This window comes from Panthera leo (genome assembly GCF_018350215.1).
Source record: "Panthera leo isolate Ple1 chromosome B3 unlocalized genomic scaffold, P.leo_Ple1_pat1.1 chrB3_random_Un_scaffold_42, whole genome shotgun sequence".
Lineage (NCBI taxonomy): Eukaryota > Metazoa > Chordata > Mammalia > Carnivora > Felidae > Panthera > Panthera leo.
In genome coordinates this window covers 186,823-205,665 of record NW_024962220.1, presented here as the reverse complement: position 1 = coordinate 205,665, position 18,843 = coordinate 186,823, and the positions used below count along the sequence as shown (strand labels likewise).

Here is an 18,843-nt window from a genome sequence, read left to right as displayed (position 1 = left end):
ATGGATTGCCCCCAGTGCAGAGCCTGTGCTCAGGGGGCCTGAGAAAGGAACTGCCCCCACCCATCAGTAGCCAGATGCCCTGTCTTGCAGCAGAGGGAGGACCTGACCCTGTAATAGACTCTGTTACCGCAGGATGTTCTTGCTTTACCTCCTCACCGTGTAACACCCCGATCTTGTGAGTAAAGAAAGAACAGAATTTGATTCAGATGGAAATCAAAGCTACTGATTTGTACAATGTAGGAACCATAAAGTCTTTTGTCATCTATTACCCCCCCCCCCATCTTTTGTCCCTAACCAGGCTGCCGCTCATGCCTCAATTCCTGGTGATGAAGATGCATTCCTGGGATGAACATCTGCTCAACTTTCTTGTCAATGCCATTGCACTCTGATTCACAAGTTCTCTTTTCATGTATGCTTGGGGAAGGCAACTAAGTTGGGCTCAATAGTACTCCAAGTTCTTGAAGCCAACTTACATTCTGTGCCTTCACCCAAGGCTGCACTCTTGTTTCGCATGTCTGTGACTTGTCACTCTATTACCAAAGGAGTCAGAGAGCCCTTGCAGACTCCCCCACCCTCCTAAAGCACCAGCCGGTCAGGGCCATACACCCTCCTGTCTTCTTAATGTCCATGGTTGCAAACAGCTACTGCCAACGAGGACTATGTCACAGTGCTTCGAAAATCACCACAAAGTGTCTTGTCAGTTTTTCACATCCCTCTCACCGGTACAAAAATGCAGTTGCATAAGCTTCTAAGGAAACCTGGCTACTGCTTCCCAAGGACCCCTAACTTCACTGCCTTTGTCTCTGTGAGCCCCTCACCCCTACCTGATGCTGCCACAGATTTCTTTTCGTGGCTTTCAGAGTCATTAACCTACTTTAAAGTGTTAATATTAGCTCTGTGCACACCCCAAACTCTCAACTGTATATCAACAACATGTTTCACCTTTCATTCCATGGAAATGGAGTGGCTGCAGGTATCCTGTGACAACCTGTGCCTCTCGGATATGTCCTATAACTTTCTTCCCATGAAAATTAGACCTTGGGCCATCAGGCCCCACTGCATGCTTGTACCCCCACAGCTGCTGTCTGGATACATTAGGATCCCCACTCACCTCTGTATTCCTCTCTGACAAGTTTGTAATTTCCAGGCCCACCACCTACCTACCAGCAGGCCACTGACCAACCCCTCCATCATCTTGTGTCATGTTAACAGTTTAAATTGGGCTATCCCACTCCCCTCTCTAAAAAGGGAGACCCAGGGCACCTGGGTGGCTCAGTTGGTGGGCGTCCTAGTTCAGCTCAGGTCATGATTTCGCGGATTGTGAGTTTGAGCACTGCATCGGACTCTGTGCTGTCAGCTCAGAGCCTGGAGCCTGCTTCAGATTCTGTGTCCCCCTCTCTCTCTGCTACTCCAAACTCACACTCTTTCTCTCAAAAATAAATAAACATTAAAAACATTTAAAAGGGGGGACCCTACTTCATTCCACACGATTGCCCTCAGCTACAGGAATGGTTTCCGGGACATCTGGTGGTCAACACTGAGTTCTATTTTTTAAAAAAAAATTTTTTCTTTAACATTTATTTCTTATTGAGAGACAGAGAGACACAGAGCATGAGCAGGGGAGGGGTAGAGAGAGGGGGAGACATAGAATCTGAAGTAGGCTCCAGGCTCTGAGCTGTCAGTCCAGAGCCCGATGTGGGGCTTGAACTCACAAACTGCGAGATCACGACCTGAGCTGAGGTCCATAGCTTAACCAACTGAGCCACCCAGTTGCCCCACCCTGACTTCTGTTTTGTGACAGCTTCTGTATGTGGGGAAACATAGGAGCCACTCAGGCCAGTTTCCCTACTAAAAGTACTCCAGGCGTCCTCTCTGCCTGCTGTGAAATCAGCCTAAGCCACTGCACTCCCAGGTTTTCCCAAGCTTGCACATCTGCAAAGGGAAAGACCGCCACTCTTCACAGCCATTCCAGACATGCCCTGGAGTCTTCAGGGCTGTTGGCACCCTCTGGAGATCCCACAGGTCCTAACCGCCATGAGTACCAGAGGACAGAGGACATTTTGCCAGCAGGCCTATAATTGCTGCCCTATTATACGCAACTGATCTTTCTGCTAAAATTGCTAACAGTCACTCTCCAGCCCAAACCGTGAGGAGACTGTCACTATCTCTCCAGCGACTGACAGAGCTCACAAGGCTGTCAAATACACAGCCAAGATCAGAGGCCCCTGTCCTTTCCTTCACTTTAGAAGCCTGCCTTTTTCCTTGACTTGGACTACTGTTTATCATGTAAGTTCCTCACAATGGGAAAAGACAGGTGGACAGATAATGATCAGATGGGGTGTACATCGGGGTTGAGTGGGCCTCCTGAGGCCCCTTTCTTCTCTCCTTTGGTCTTGCACCAACCCCATCAGATGGGATAATTAAGAAACTGAGAGACAGCTGGTTCTTCCCAGGCATCCACTAAACCTCTGACTAAATTATTTCCCAGGGCACTACTTGTAAATCTCTCCAAGTTTTGTATAATATCAGCAGGCCCCAGCGAGTCCCTCTAGCCCCTCCCTACCCACTGGGGCTCTCCAGATGGATTTGACAAATTGGCTTCCTGTTTGGTTAATGGCTGCATGTTTGGTGGATGGTTTGATGCTGTCTGACTGGACATGCCAATGCCACGACTGTGGTAAAGAATGTAATGCCTGAAATGGTTCCTGGATTTGCCATTCCATTACGGATTTAGCCAGACCAAGGAACTCACTTCAGCACATAGACAAACTACGTACTTGCAAACTTGGGGGTGATAATTAGAATTTCATACCCCACATCATCCTTAATCATCACAGAAGAGGATGATGAGGATATGTGGATTAGGGGAACAGATATGGAACATGAAAAACTAGACACAAAATTCCTTCAGGGAAAATCTGCCTGGAAACTGGCCTGGAACATCCAGAATCATTGTCCTTGGCCCTTAATGAGATTTGGAATGCTCCAAATAGCAGGCAGGGACTGACCCCCCTTTGCAACAGTATTTTCGAAAGGAATCCTTAACCCTTTCTTTACTGATTGGGTGAACTTCATGATAACTTATATGACCAAGTTGATGCCATGCATAGCCATGTCCAAGAACTAACAGGTACACTTGGGTCATATCATCCACAGACAATAAGAACATGGCCTCTGCCACTGACTAGCCTTGCCACCCTTTCTACAGAATATGGGACGCTCATCAGGTCTTCAGAGAGCACCCAGTGCCACCTCGCTGAGAGGGACCTTATGACGAACTCCTAACCGACTACACTGCCATCAGAATAAGGGAAAGATTCTTCTGGATTCACGCAAGCTGCACAAAATAGTTGCAGATCGCCATTGTCAAGACCGTGGATGACTATCCCCATGATGACCATTGGTAAGGATTCCCAGAGCCAATTCCCAGGCTTCAGAAGCACATGGCATCACATAGTAGGTCATGGATCAAAAGACTGCATTTCCACCTAGTTTTATTTTCTGGCTCTTTCCTGTCAGGAAAAAAAAAACTTTTTAAAATGGAGCCTACCCTTTCCCCCACTATAAAAAGAATGACTACATTTCCTGCTCTCCCTCTGAACCTCTATGACTGTCTGTCTTCAGACTGCATCTGCCCCCCATTCACCTGTGTATTTATCTCAGCAGGTCAGACACAGACCCTTACACCAGTTTTCCAAGTCCCGTCTACAGTAAGTAATCAGTCTGATTGTCAATTGTTTTGTCATCAGGATAGCAAGTAAGCCCCCAAAGTAGTGTTATTTCCTGCCAATGTAAGCAGGTGAATGCACCATGTGGATGGACAAATGGAAGGGTGTGGTATCCACAACCAGAACGACAATGTCTCTCTGCCTTTCCTTCCACTGCATTGATTGGGACCACAACTTTGATGGAAGCTTCAGGATGGTCCTTTGCTCAGGTGAAGTATTGGGAGAGAATATTTCCCTTTGTATGAAGACAGTCATGGTGCTAGGTTCTCTCTCTCGGTAACATAGCAAGGCAATCTGGTGCCAGATGGTCACTAGGTACTCCAGCATAACCCCCATGGCACAAACACTTTCCAGATCCCAAAATGTTTCATTGGCACTCAGACTACCTGTGCATCAAGTGGCATAGCTCAGCCACTTCCAGGTAAGGCTGCCTAACAGCACAAGTCATATGAAAGTAGACCGAAAATCTGGAGTAGCTCAGTCAGGTGACAAAACCCACCTTATAGCTGCTGAAGGACTGCAGGCCTCCCATGTCTCACAAACTTTCAGGAATGTATGATAATTGACCAGTGACAGTGACCCTCAATTGCCCAGACCAGTGGGAACTCATGACAGGCTCTACATGAGCTGGTCAGCCTAACATCTTGGCACTCTTTGGCCTGTTAGGAATTCCCAAGGCAGCAGGGTAGAGATGTACAGGTTGAGAGCAGACTGTGGCTGGGACTCCTTGCTCATCGATGCTGAATGGGACATACTGGCTAGCTCAGTCATGACAGAGTCTCCCCTGTGGCCCTTGAGATACCCTCAACTGCCTAGACAGTTGGGAATGTGAGCCATCTTATGGACAGCTGGGAGTTTACATTTCGGTAGTCAACTGTAAAGCGCCACCTTTAGGAGGGGGATTTAATGCCCGTCAAGTGGGCAGACTGAAAGGAGAAATGGTGTGTTTAATGTCCCCGCTCCTTCAGCAAATCTTGAATTATGGGGTGCAATTACTCTGTCCTCTATTGCACACAATATTGATGTGCATATACTGTCTTAATTGGATGTAGGGGGGTGCAATATGCAGTCCTACAGACTCCTGATATGTAGTTCCCCCCAGGAAAGCCAGGCACTGGGTTTGTTCCCACTGGCCTTGATGGCATGTGAGGGCATCCACATCATTAACAAGACAATGCAGGGTCAAAGGGGCCATCATTGCTAAAAGAGATTCAGTAAAGATTCTTCCAATAGTGACATTAAAGGGATGTTGAGACCCTTCTACTATCCCTCCCTTTGTACCTTGTAAGCTAAAGGGCACCACACTTATATTTGGAGGGGTTCCTGGGAAGCACTGTACCTTGGCTTCAGGGTCAATGAGAGAAATAAAGTGTTGTCTGTGTCTGTGTCCTACACGGTAATTATAGAAGTATATAGGCAATTGTCCCAGGAGGAAGGACATATACCACAAACCTCCGGGTCCCTAGGCAGGGGCCTTGGCATCTCCCCACCCACTGGGATCCCAGCACCCCACTATCAGGGCTGTCATGTCCAGAGAAGTGATGGCACCCACCCGAAGGGTAGGAACAGCATTCTCTCGAAGATCCCAAAGAGTCTGATCAAAGTTTCTGACTTGTGTTCAGGCTGTCCTGAGATTAAGTCACTAGGGACCCCTCTTCTCAGAGCTGTGCATAAAGAGAAGTGTGGGCATCATCTCTAGAGCAAGAGATCTGGGTTGAAGTTCCACCCCTTGGTGGGGCACTGCTGGGACCCTCCTGTAGGCTCCTATCTATGGAGGTGGTGATCCCATCAGCATTTGCAGCAAAGAAGTCTTGGGCTTCTTGAAAATTCTCCTTTTCACATATGACTATGGCATGCATGCTAATGCCTGCTACACTAAAGCTGGTATTTCCATGAATTGTATTGGCACAAGGCTTAAGATCAGAGTGGTCCTTCAAGAAGAACTCCTTAGATTCTGTTGTCAAGTGCCTCTCCTCCAGGCGGAAATGGACAAGGGCTCATGGGTGCATGACATAAGGCAAAAACAAAACAAAGCAAAACAAAACCCAAATCCCACACCCATTGAATTGTCCCCATTCGATCTTAGAGTTGGATTGCATCACCTGGACTTGACCTCTCCCAGTGGGCCTGTGCTGTCGTGCCATAAAAATCCAAGTCCGGAGCATCAGAGCTTCTTTCTTCCTACCTCTGTGGACTCTGGGGCCCTAGGGAGCTTCTTCCTCAGAGCCTTCCCCTTTTTCCTTGGTGTGTGTCTCTTGCCATGTGCCTTGGGGTGATTGTCATAGCCTTTTGATACAGTGAAAAGACTGGAGGGTCCGTAGTTTGTCTCTAAGTAAACAGTCCATTGATACCTTGATCTTTTCAGTGATTTATGAATCTGGGGCACTAGGACCAATCCAGACAGCTGTAGTATGTCAAGTGTTTCAAGCAACAGCTTGGAGCCAATTGTGAAGACCCAGTAGAGCCAATCAATATCCTTGTCTCCCTCCCTTTGGACAAATGATTCCAGGAGACCTTGCATTTTCATGATGGTGTAGTGCCTGTCACCATTTCTCTCTTTCACACTGGTCCGAGGATATGTTGGTGTAGTGGTCTTAACAGGGAGGACCTGGGATAGAAGTTAGCTCTTCCCAGACACGTGTGCTGAGGCCCCCCACACTGAAGTGTCCCCCACAACACCTGTCAATTAGGGAGCGATTGTCAACAGCAGTGAGGAATACAGCCAGTAGGGGGAGGTTGCCTTGACCATGTCCTCCACCCAGGGAGACATGATGCTCCTGGTCGAGTTGCCTCTGTCACTAGGTAGGCATGGCTAAGCAAACACAACACCAGGGTACTGGCTGCAACACAGTGGACCCAGCAGCTGGCGTCTTCTTCGACACTAATCTAGGCATATGGTCTTCGGTGTCCAGCAATATCTCACTTGGAGATGAGTAGGAAATACACACCTCTAGAACCCCAGGATGGTGCCTGATTGTTGGTCTCTGCAGGGAGTCTGACCTTTTATGGCACTGGTAACTTAGGGTGGGGGTTTCTGGCAACACCTGGCATCAGCCCAAAGCAAAGCTACAGACCACTAGCAAGCTCCAGCTCCTTCCCAGAGCAGCTGAGATGTGGGGGTGAGGAACGAGTGAGCCATTCTCAGTGCTAACACATTGTTGGAGGGCACCACCTAGGCCCCCAATCCCATCCCTGGGGACAAATGTGTTGGGGACCCCAGCTGTTGTACAGAATTAAGAACATGTAGACTGTATCCTGCTGAAGGATTAGGCAAGAGCCATTGCTCAGGGGGTGGACAGGTGGCTCCCTAGGCATCTAAGCTCTGGCTTTGGATACCTGAGATGCATGGGGCCCTCCTGACTCAAGGTGGCATTTCAGTGCACCCCCAACAAAGGAAATGGAGGCACAGGATTTATGACTCACAGGGCCCAGAAGCAAGGGTACACAAGGACCTTGGGAAGGGCATGCCTCCTTCACACAGTCCCAGTGATCAGGGCATAGAAAACAGTGTAGCAAGTACCTGATTTCCTAAGAATGGATGGGGCTGAAGTCCCTAACTTTTCACAGGCTCACCTCTGTGTGGTTATTCGAGAAGGCTCTCAGAAAACCAGTGGGAATCCTAGGCAGATCCTTATCTAAGTTTAAACTCACTGAAAGGTGGGCAAGAGAAAGAGAGCAGGGATTCACATTTATCCGGCTCCAACTGGGTACCAGGTCATCCATAGGCACTTGTGCCTGCCTTTCTGATTCATTTCATTTGGTGCTCCTTTAAATCTCATGGTCTCAGTCTCCCACATTTGGAAATTTGCTCTCCAGGGAGGCACAGGTTGTGCCAGGTGGAACCTAATGCCAGTCCCATTCCCTCACAGCCCACAGACACCCCAGTGTGGAACAGGCAGTGTGGGTGGGTGGTAGCCCTCCATTATCCTGAACCCACATTGGGACTGGGGGAAGACAGATTACCTGAGAATGAGAAAATGTTCAGTTTGCAACAGCACAGTTTTGGAGACAACTCATGAATTTGTCCCTGAAAGAGCTTGTGTGAACGTCTCTTAATTCTGGAAGCATATACCTCAGTTCAAGACCCAGATGCTGACTCAGATCCTCTGCACATAATCTCGGGCTCAGTTTGGGCTCTTGGAAGCTTAGATATGTACGTAGAGGCCACAAGCATGCAGTTTTTAAGTTTTAATTCAGCGTTCTGGTCAGTGAGCCATGAGAGATGTGTGTCAGAGCCGTGATGTGCCTGTGGACCCCTGTGTCTCCTGCAGACCCCCGAAACGTGGATGTCAGCTCTGCAGCCTCATTACTGTATTTTCACACATGTGCCAGTTGGATTGTCTATAGTTGTTCAGCAGTCAGGAGGCTAATTATGGATTGTCGTCAGCAACAATCAGTCCCTTAACTTTCTCGGGGTTGATAATTTGACATTTGTGGCGACACCACAAGGAATGCAGCTATTATGGCTTAAATGGGACCAAAAACCGCTCTGAGATATAACAGGGATTCATGACTTTGCCTCACTGGCCGCCTTCTTCTTGGAGGGGTCCACTGCCTGTGCTCCCACCAGTGCCTCGTCCAGTGCACCATGGAGGATCCCAGCTTATGTGGCAATGGCAGTTCCTGTCATTGTCACACGACCCTCTGTGACTGCATTTCTCCGGGATACAGTCATAATTCAGCTGAGCCACACTGCCAGTGCAGTAGGTGTCCTGACAGAGCTTTCCAGAAGCATAGGGGGCACCAGTTCTCACATGACCAATATCAGTTGTGCTATGAAATGAACCCAGCCGCAAACACCAGAACCCTGAGATCTCAGACGGATGGAATCCAACATGCTTTTGCAGCTGAGGGAGATGTGTGATATTGCTACACTGCAGCCTTCCACACGGCACGTCTGTGTGGGAACAGGGTTCAGTGTTGAATTCCCCAGGGTCTTCTGCAGTGTCCATGTCGGCTGCTTTTTTGATTTATGGTCTAGCAGACATCTTCACCTTTCCAGAATTTTTGCAAAGATTTCTTGACAGTGCATAATGCAGTGAGTGCAGTTCCCATGATAGCAGCAGCCCTCTTCAGTGCACGGGGTTCCATCTTGCATATGGAAGTCATCAGGGCCCGACAAGGACACCCCACGGCAGGACTCTGGAAGATCACATATATTTTGGATTGGCCTGCCAAGTGTCCCAGCATCGAAATCGGTGCAGTTTGTATAGCATCTGCCTGTATTACATTTGTCCCGAGGGGTTAAAATACAATCACTCATACAGCATAGATTGCTATAGAACTGCTCTAAGGAGCTGCAGTCACAATGCTTGCCTGGGTCAGCTAAGTAGTTTCCGAAATGACTGTGGGTCAGGCTTTTATTTCAATGCACCGTTTAGATGTTGAAGAGGCACTTGCCTAATCTGCCACTCATTTTGTGCTGTATGTGAATGAAGAAACACTTCCTGAAAGCTTCAGGTATACAAGGGAATTGGGTCCTAATGCAGTTGGACCTTTTCTGGCAAGCATATTCATCCGTGTCAACCCACAAACCAATATTTTTTGCAATCTGATGTGTTGCTATGACAGACAAGAGTAAATAATATCTGCCTAAATAACCCATCACGATGGGGCTTTGTGGATGGCATATACTACATACAACTGGATTGAAATTAACTTCATGGGATCCATTTCGAATCGCAACTAAGGATGAATGTGGTTTAAGAATTCGAAAACCCTTGGACTCATAGTATCGAAAAAAACGGACTCTGATGCAACACATATTTGCCCATGTTAGCTGGATCTCTCTCATTATAAATTATCATGAAACCAATATAGTAACTTACATGAATCCCATGAAACAATGAGTCAATTAAGCTAACTAGCCTTATTAGGAATTGGGCACCTTTTGACCCGTGGTTGAACACACTATATATTGTTTTGGAACTGAGAGCAGAATTCCGTGATGGGATGACTACAACTTACTAGAGATCCTGAGGACTGTACTGACATTTGCTTGAGGAACAGGGGTCCCTATGCTCCTTATATCCCAGGTTATAAGTAGGTCCCATTGCATTGGTGTCTGCCACTCTCTGAGAAACAATGTGTTCAAATGTTGGGAATCGCTGATGTGTCTGATTTCATAGGCAAGGTCATCCAACTTCATGATACCTTCAAGGCCCTGATAGCACGTGTCCATGGTGACCATGGAAAGAGGAATCTCCTCCAGGTAGCCGAGGTAGTAACAGTCTGGAGGCATGGAGGGGTAGTCCATCTGCAAGTCTCCCTGATCATCCTGAGTGATCATCAGCAGATGTCTGGACCTAAAGGGTTGCTTTGGCCACATGTGGATAACGGGTCTCTTGTCCCAAAACACAGGCTACAGGACAGCCAACCAGTCATCTGAATGCCCTTGCCATTGTGCAGCTCCTTCTTTGTAATTACCACCTCAAGGAGATGTAGAGCCATGAGGGACGACCTTGAGAACCCTGGACAGGAGCCAGCACTGCCCAGAATGCAAACTGCAAGAGGGGTGCCCTCAAGGTGACCTGGCCCTCTGCCACCCTCATGCCCCTGCTCAGGGACATCTGCCAGTGAGAGTGGATAAGTGGAAGATCCTCAGCAAAGTGAGGTCTAGGCCATCTGACAGAACAGAGGGCTGTACCGGGTGGCCAGTCCCCTGCACCTGGGATCCACTTGTGGGTTTAGGTAACAGTCCCAGGGTGTGGCATTGTGTGACCCTGCACAACAGTTCAGCTGGGGTGGATGTGGGAGAAGCAGGTGAGCCAGTTCAAGCCGTGCTCACATGGACGTAGTAAGGACTTGGACCCAGAGACATGGCTGTATTCAACACATTCCATCTTTCCTCCAGCTAGTGAATATGGGATATGAAAATTTAACACCCTGAACTTCTCTACCAATTCCATGTCCTGTGGTACTGCTGGGTCACTTTCTATGGACGACTGCTTTTCCTCATTATGGAGACCAATGCTTCCTACTTCCTTGGGATGTGGAGGTGGACATTGTCAATTTTACCTTTATAGGTGACTAAAAAAATAGATTTGTCGTTTTTCATGTCTCATTCTGGTTAGACATTAGTTTTCAAGCCATTTGATCCTTTGGTTTTTGGTTTGAAGCTTCCTCTGAGTTTACTGAGGAAACATTTCCCAGTATTCTGTGTCATGATTGGTGAAGTACAAGGTTGTATTTTAGTATTTTTTTTATGCCAGCTTGGGAGAACAGAAAGTACTGCTGACCATGTGTGAGTCCCCGGGGTTTTCCGCTCTAATCCCTTATTGGGGTTCTTTCCTGGCCTCTGGCAGTCTCCTCCCATGCATGTGTGGTTCCCTCCTCAGCTGGAGATGCCAGGGAGTGGAGGTAACTTTGGCAGCTTGCACCATGGAGTCTGCACATGATCAAAACACGTTATCAACCATGGAACCCCCTTGTTTGATTAAATATGCTCTCCTTTAAAACCCCCTGTGTCAGGGAGAAACCTCAGAGTTGGCTTTTGGACAGGAGTCTGCATTCTCACCAGTGGCTGGCCTTGTGCATAAGGCTCAAATTCCTTTCCTACCAAAACTAAAACTTTGAACGTTGACCTTTCCAGCAACAGGCAGCTGAATTTGGGTTTTGATAACAATAAAACAGAGAGTGGAGTGGCAGTTGCCAGGGGCTGGCAGCGAGGCGCAATGAGGGTTAGATATCAAGGGGTGTGATTTTCTGTTATGCAAGACGACTAATTTCTAGAGGTCTTCTCCACAACATTACATGTGTAGTTAACAATATTGTACTGTACGGTTAAAATTTAGTGAAGAGGGTGGATCTCAGTTTCAGTGAGATCTTACCACAATACACGAGTTTTGCTTCTCACACAAAGTATGCATGGACACACACTCTTTACTGATAAGTGAAAATAATTTTAAAAAATTTACATACTTTGGATCCTAACCCTGAGTATATGCCATTTATAAATATGTTCTTCCATTCCATAGGTTGCCTTTTAGTTTTGTTTATTGTTTCCTTCACTGTGCAGAAGCTTGCTATTTTGAGGTACTCCCAAGAGTTCATATATGTATGTATTTAATTTTCTTGTAATATTTTTAATTTAAATTTAAGTGTGTTAACCTACAGTGTAGTATTGATTTCAGGTGTAGAATTTAGGGATTCATCACGTACATATAACACACAGTTCTCATTTCAACAAGTGCCCTTCTTAATCCCACCTCCCTTTTAGCCCACCTTACCCCCCTCCCCTTGGTTTGTTCTCTGTATTTAAGAGTCTCTTCCAGTTTCCTATTCTCTGTTTTTATCTTATTTTATGTTGCCTTCCCCTATGTTGTGTTTCTTATATTCCACATATGAATGAAATCATATGATATTTGACTTTTTCTTAGTGACTTATTTCACTTAGGTTAATACGTTGTTGTTCCACCCACATTGGTGTAAATGACAAGATTTCATTCTTTTTGATGGCTGAGTAATATTCCATTGTATATATTTACCACCTCTTCTTTATGCATTCATCTTCTGATGGATATTTGGGCTCTCCCACAATTTGCTTATTGTTGATAGGGCTGCTGTAAACATTGGGGTCCATGTGCCCCTTCGAATCAGCATTTTGGTATCCTTTGGATAAATCCTAGTAAAACAATTGCTCGATCACAGGATAGTTCTATTTTTAATTTTTTTCTGGAATCTCCACACTATTTTCCAGAATTGCTGCACCAGTTTGCATTCCCACCATGTTAATTTTAGCCATCCTGACAGGTGTAGGTGTTATCTCATTGTGGTTTTGATGTATGTCCCTGACGAGGAGTGACAATGAGCTTCATTACACGTGTCTTTTCGCCATCTGGAAGTCTTCTTTGAAAAATGTCTATTCATGTCTTCTGACCATTTCTTCACCAGATTATTTGTTTTTTTCAGTGTCGAGTTTGAGAGGTTCTTTATAGATTTTGGATACTAAGCCTTTATCTGATAATGCCATTTGCAAATATCTTCTCCTATTTTGTCAGTTGCCTTTTAGTTTTGTTGATTGTGTCTTTGCTGTACAGAAGCTGTTTATCTTGAGGTCCCAATAGTTCATTTTTGCTTTTGTTTCCCTTGCATCTGGGACATGTCCAGTAAGAAGTTGTTCTGACCGTGGTCAAAGAGTTTGGTTCCTGTGTTTTCCTCTAGGATTTTGATGGTTTCCTGTCTCACATTTAGGTCTTTCATGCATTTTGAATTTGTTTTTGTGTATATTGTAAGAAAGTGGTCTGGTTCCATTAGAGTTTCCTGTTGCTGTCCAGTTTTCCCAACACCATTTGTTGAAGGGACTGTCATTTTTCCATTTGATACTGTTTCCTGTTTTGTTGAAGATTAGTTGACCATTTATGGGTTTTCTACTCTGTTCCATTAATCTATGTGTCTCTTTTTGTGCCAGGAGCATACTGTCTTGATGACTACAGCATTGTAACATAGCTTGAAATCCAGAATTGTGATGCCTCCATTTTTTCCTTTTTTAGGCTCGCTTTGGGTGTTCAAGGTCTTTTGTGGTTCCATGATAATTTTAGAATTATTTGTTTTAGGTCTGTGAGGAATGCTTGTATTATTTGACAGGGATATTTGCATAGAATTATTTGCATTGAATGTCTAGATTGCTTTGGGTAGTATCAACATTTTAACAATGTTTTTTGTTTTAATCCATGTGCATGGAATATTTTTCCATTTCTTTGTGTCTTCTTCAATTTGTACCATAAATGTCCCAGGTTTTTCAGAGTAAAGCTCTTGTAACTCTTTAGTGAGGGTTATTTCTAGGTATCTTATGTTTTTTGGTGTAATTGTAAATGGGATAAAGTCCTTGATTTCTCTTTCTCCTGCTTCATTATTGTTGTATCGAAATGCACAAATTTCTGTATGTTGATTTTGTATGCTGCAGCTTTACTGGTTTATTGTATCAGTTCTAGTGGGGTTTCTTTTTTGGTGGAGTTTTTTAGGTTTTCTATATATAGTATAAAATCCAACTCCAAAACTGAATAATCCTATTAAAAAATGAGCAGAAGGCATGAATAGACTTTCCAAAATGCAACATACAGATGGCCAATAAACACATGAAATGATGCTCAACATCACTCATCATCAGGGAAATATAAATCAAAACTACAACGAAATATCAACTCACTCCTGTCAGAATGACTAAACTCAACTACACAAGGAACAACAGGTGTTTGTGAGGATACAGAGAAAGGGGAACACTTTTGCACTGCTTGTGGGAATGGAAACTGGTGCAGCTTGTCTGGAAAACAGCATGGGCATTCCTCAAAATGCTAAAAATATAACTACCTTATGATTGATCAATTGAACTGCTAGGTATTTACCCAAAGGATACAAAAATACTAATTTAAAGTGGATTGCAACTCTATGTTTATAGCAGCCCTATCAAAAACAGCCCAGCTATGGAAACAGTCCAAGTAAGCATTGACTCATAAATGGGTAAAGTGTATGTGGTATATCTACACACACACACACACACACACACACACACACACACACACTCATACTCATACACTGGAATGTTTCTCAGCCCTGAAAGGAATGACATTTGCTATTTGTAATGATATGGATGGAGTTAGAGAGTATTATGCTAACTGAAACAAGTGAGAGAAAGACAAATATATGATTTCATTCATATGTAGAATTTAAGAAACTTCAAATGGGAAATGGGACAAAGAAGAGAGAAGAGCTACACCAAGAAATAAACGTTTTTCAATGTTTTAAAATTTATGTTGAGATAGAATGGGGGGAGGGGCAGAGGAAGCGGGAAGGAGAATCCCAAGCAGTCTCTTTGCTGTCAGTGCAGAAACCAAAATGGGGCTTGATCTCAGGATCCATGAAATCAAGACATGAACCCAAATCAAGAGTCTTAGGCTTAACCCATGGAACATATAAACCCAACAAAACAGATTCTTACCTATACAAAACAAACTTATGGTTACCAGAGGGAACGTGGGAGGAGGTTTGGGGAAGTAGGTGATGGGGTTGCAGGGCCGCACTCATAATGAGCACTGGGTGTTGTATGGAAATGTTGAATCACTATATTTTACACCTGAAAGTAATACTACATTGAATGTTTACTATGTGGAATATGAATAAAATCTCAAATGATGTATTTACAGTGTCTGCAAATGGCCTTGTTGGCGTACAGCCCATGAAGAAACATTTATTCCAGAAAATATACTGACAGACGGCAAAGCTAGAATTTTGAGCTAAGGTATGTGCCTTTCCTTCCCCACCCCAGCTCAGCAAATGGAAACTCCAGTGCAAGTAGGTGGGACTATAGGCATGTGCCACTGAGCCTGGCTGCAACCTCCCCTCCAGACTGTTGCAACCAATACCAGGGTTCCTGGTGACCAGCTCCTGTTCAGAGGACTCTTTCCCAGAGGGACAGGATGTCAGTGGCCCTAAGCTGTTTGCTGTTGAGGCCAAGCCCCAGCAGGTGCCACTGAGATGTGGGACTCACTCATTGTTTGCAGCCCCACTCCCAGGAAGGAAGCTCTGCTCTGGGCACAGTCCACTAGGGATGCTGGGAGCCTGGTCGCCCCAGACCTGACTTGTACGGCAGGGGTCTCATGCCACTAGGACAAGCAAGCCTCAAAGAAGTGCAGCTGCCACTCACCCCTAAACTGAGCCCTTATTTTGTCCCCACCTGCAGCTGCAGAGTTTTGCCCAGGGCAGGGGGGAGCTGGAGCAATTCTCTAAACCAAGGTGCAGATCTGTTCCGGTACAACTGACTTCATTTCCAGCTGAGTGTGGGAAGGTCTGGGCCTCATGTTGTGGGAGAGTCAGGTGCAGGAGACAAATGGCTTCAGTGGAGGATTCCTAACCTACTCCTCCTCACCTGCAGGAGAGAGCCAGAGCCAGGGACAGTGGAGGGAACAGCTCCTGTCAGAACACATGTGAGATTATGGCCTCAACAACTCTCCATTCAGAGGGGTCCGAGTTTGTAGGGTTTAGTCTGTGGAGACTTGAAACATCTTGGTTACAACATTTAAAATTTCAACATGACTAGGTTTTAGGTCATTTCTATCTGCAGTAAGGGTTTCCTTCATGTCTCCTATGCTTTCCTCAAGCACAGCAAGTATCCTTATGATAGTTGTTAAAAATTCTATTTCCTTGTGAGAGTCTTTAGAAATTCTGTTTGAGGCATATTAGTTATATGTGCTTTAATAATATCCCTGGCAATGACCTTTTATCGTTTTTTCTTTTGGGATGAATTCCTCCATCATGGTGTATGTCTATGTCTCTGCTTTCTTAAGTGTTTTAGAAAATCCTGTTTTGTTTTCTGCTTCTAGAGTAGTGTCTTTATTGAGAAGTGTTCAATTGCTGTTGAGGGCTTGACACTTTAGGAAGCATTTGTTGCATATTCTGTGTGCACTGTGCTGTCGTGTATTGGCTGCTCTGTCCCTCAGCTAAGTCCTCTGCAGAGTTTCTCCTTTTCTCCAGTGATGAGTGTTTAGACATTGTCCACAATGTTGTGAGTTTTAACTAGGTGAGTTTGTTCTGCCTGTTAAAAGAGGCTAATTCCTATTTCCCCTAGAGGTGAAGCTATGCCTCACTATATGGTCAGTAGACTTGGTGCCTTTGGGGGTATATGCCATCTTTTGAAGGAGGGGCGCGGTGCTGATCTGGTTTCCAGGCCCTCTTTCTCTAGTAAGGAAGCACCTGAGGAAGGCAAGGGGGGGTATAGCTTGGTGTCAGTGGCTCAGCTTCTACTGGGAGGTTCTGTGCTGCTCACTGAATTCTGTCCATGCTGATTGGTGGGAGGAAATATTGGCATCAGCTCCCTGTCTAGTCCCTTGAGTTGGAGTTCCCAGCCTCCCCTGTTCAGGAAGCCCTCCCACAGAGAGAACAATCTGTACCTGTGGGTCCCAGGCTTCCATCAGAACCCTGCCTTCACCCTGTCTGTGTCCAAACCATTGGCCCACCTGGTGGCACAGGGCTCTTATGTTTTATCTCAGGAGCTCTAGCTGGGTTTCAAAACTCCAAATTATATGAACTCAATATGACTGGGACCCCACTGATCCTCTGTGAGAGGGTCTCGCTGTGCTGTGCCTGGAGCTAGTTATCCCAGAAGGGCAGTTGCATGAACACTAGGGGCTTGGAGTTCATGGTGAGGAAGAACAAGAAGGCAGCGTTCAGTTAGCTGCTCTCAACAGAGGCTCCTATGCTAATGACCAGGGCAGTGCAATGGTGCCTGTCAGCTCTCCTGCCCCACGAGAGGCAATACACCTTTTACGAAATGCACCCTGAGAAGGGAACTGTCTCTCCCCAAGTCCCCCAGGGGATTTCAGACCACAATGCCCCCTATGCGACTCTGCCTTCCTTCTCCACAGAAGCACAGCTATGCCCACCAGGCTCCATGCCAGTCATGGCATGGACTTCTAAATCTTCAGTCTTTGACCTGCACATTTACAGGAGGTTGACTTGTCATGATTACCTTTATGTGTCATCTTGACTGCATCATGGGTGCCCAGACTCCCCACTGTTTCTGTGGATGTCTGTGATGTGTTCCAGAAGAGACTGGCATTTGTATCCATGGTTTCTGTCTGCCTGGGCATCACCCATTCCATTAAGGTTAAGAATAGAAACTGATGCAGAGGGAGGAGGAATTCCCTCAGTTTTACTTGCCATGTGCCTGTTTGAATTGGAACATTGGTCTCCTCTGGGCCTTGTTCTGAGAGTTACATCATCAGCTCTTCACGTTCTGAGACTAGAAACTAGTTCAGAATCAGATGAGAATTACACCACTGGTTTTCCTGGGTCTCCAGCATGTGAGAGTGGAATGTGGGGCTTATCAATGTATTTAGTCATGGAAACCAATGTTCTTTGGTTTCTGTTCCTGGGGAGAATCCTGACTAATACATGGAGATGAATTATCTCTTCTTTAGAGGAATTGAATAAAGCTGTAGCTCATTTAAAGTCCTGAGTAGCAAGTGCCAGGAGGGAAGTGTGTCACATTGTTGGGACAAGTGCTGGGTGAAGATAATGGGGGTCTGGGGGATCCTGTAGTCCTGGCTGCACAGTGAGTGCATCTGGGACTCCTGTAAAGGTTCAGCTGTTGTGCGTCAGGAAATCTGCAATTCACTCATACTGAGAGACAGGAGTAAGCAATGCAAACAACTGTGTCTTTGTGCATGTTAGGGTAGTTTTCCTATGACAACACAGTTGCTAATTCAGAGAGTTAATAGATAAAGACAGAATCCTGTGACCAGAGAGGCTCCCTAGAGAAACTGCTGTGTGGAGAGGAAGCCCCAGACCCTGACAGGAAAGCTTCCTTTAACCTCCATCTGCACCTGCTCCTGGGAACACAAAGCAGAATTGTGCATAGTGTGCGCCCCCTGGTGGTGCTGATCCCCCCTGCAGGGAGGTTTGTGTCTGGGCTCCCAGTGAGGTCCCCTCACCGTGTCACTTGCACAGTAATATGTGGCCGTGTCCTCGGTCTTCAGGCTGTTCATCTGCAGATACAGCGTGTTCTTGGCGTTGTCTCTGGAGATGGTGAATCGGCCCTTCACGGAGTCTGCGTAGTTTGTGCTACTTCCATCAGTATAAATATATGCGACCCACTGCAGCCCCTTCCCTGGAGCCTGGCGGACCCAGCTCATGTGGTAGCTACTGAAGGTGAATCCAGAGGCCACACAGGTGAGTCTCAGGGACCCCCCAGGCTTCACCAGGTCTCCCCCAGACTCCACCAGCTGCACGTCACACTGGACACCTGCAGACGCAAGACATCTTGGTCAGGAAACTGTCACACATCCACTGTCTCACTCATATCCACTCACAGACTCAGTGTCTCCCATTCACCATGAATTACCTTTTAAAAGAGCAACCAGGAACACCCAGCCCAGCACAAACTCCATGGTGAGGTGTGTGTGTTCTGTGCTGATCACAGAATGGGAACACCTGGGACTCCCGGGGCTGGGGCTCCTCTCCCAGCTGCAGGGTTGGAGCTGGACTGGTTTAATCAGCACAGGGAGGGCCCTATTTGCATATCCTCTGACTATATATCAGGCTCCAGACTTAGATTTGTTTCAAATTTAAAACCAGTGTTTGAGAGGCACTTCTGGATCACTTCTTGCAGAAGGGACTGTGA

General features: G+C 46.1%; 1 gene segment (V, D, J or C); it reads right to left on the bottom strand.

Annotated features, from left to right (window-relative positions):
- Positions 1 to 17,974: 17,974 nt before the first annotated feature.
- LOC122212717 lies at positions 17,975 to 18,619 on the bottom strand. The segment is given in 2 exon segments: positions 17,975 to 18,465; positions 18,565 to 18,619. Coding segments are annotated over 2 exon segments (537 nt in total).
- Between the last annotated feature and the right edge of the window lie 224 nt (positions 18,620 to 18,843).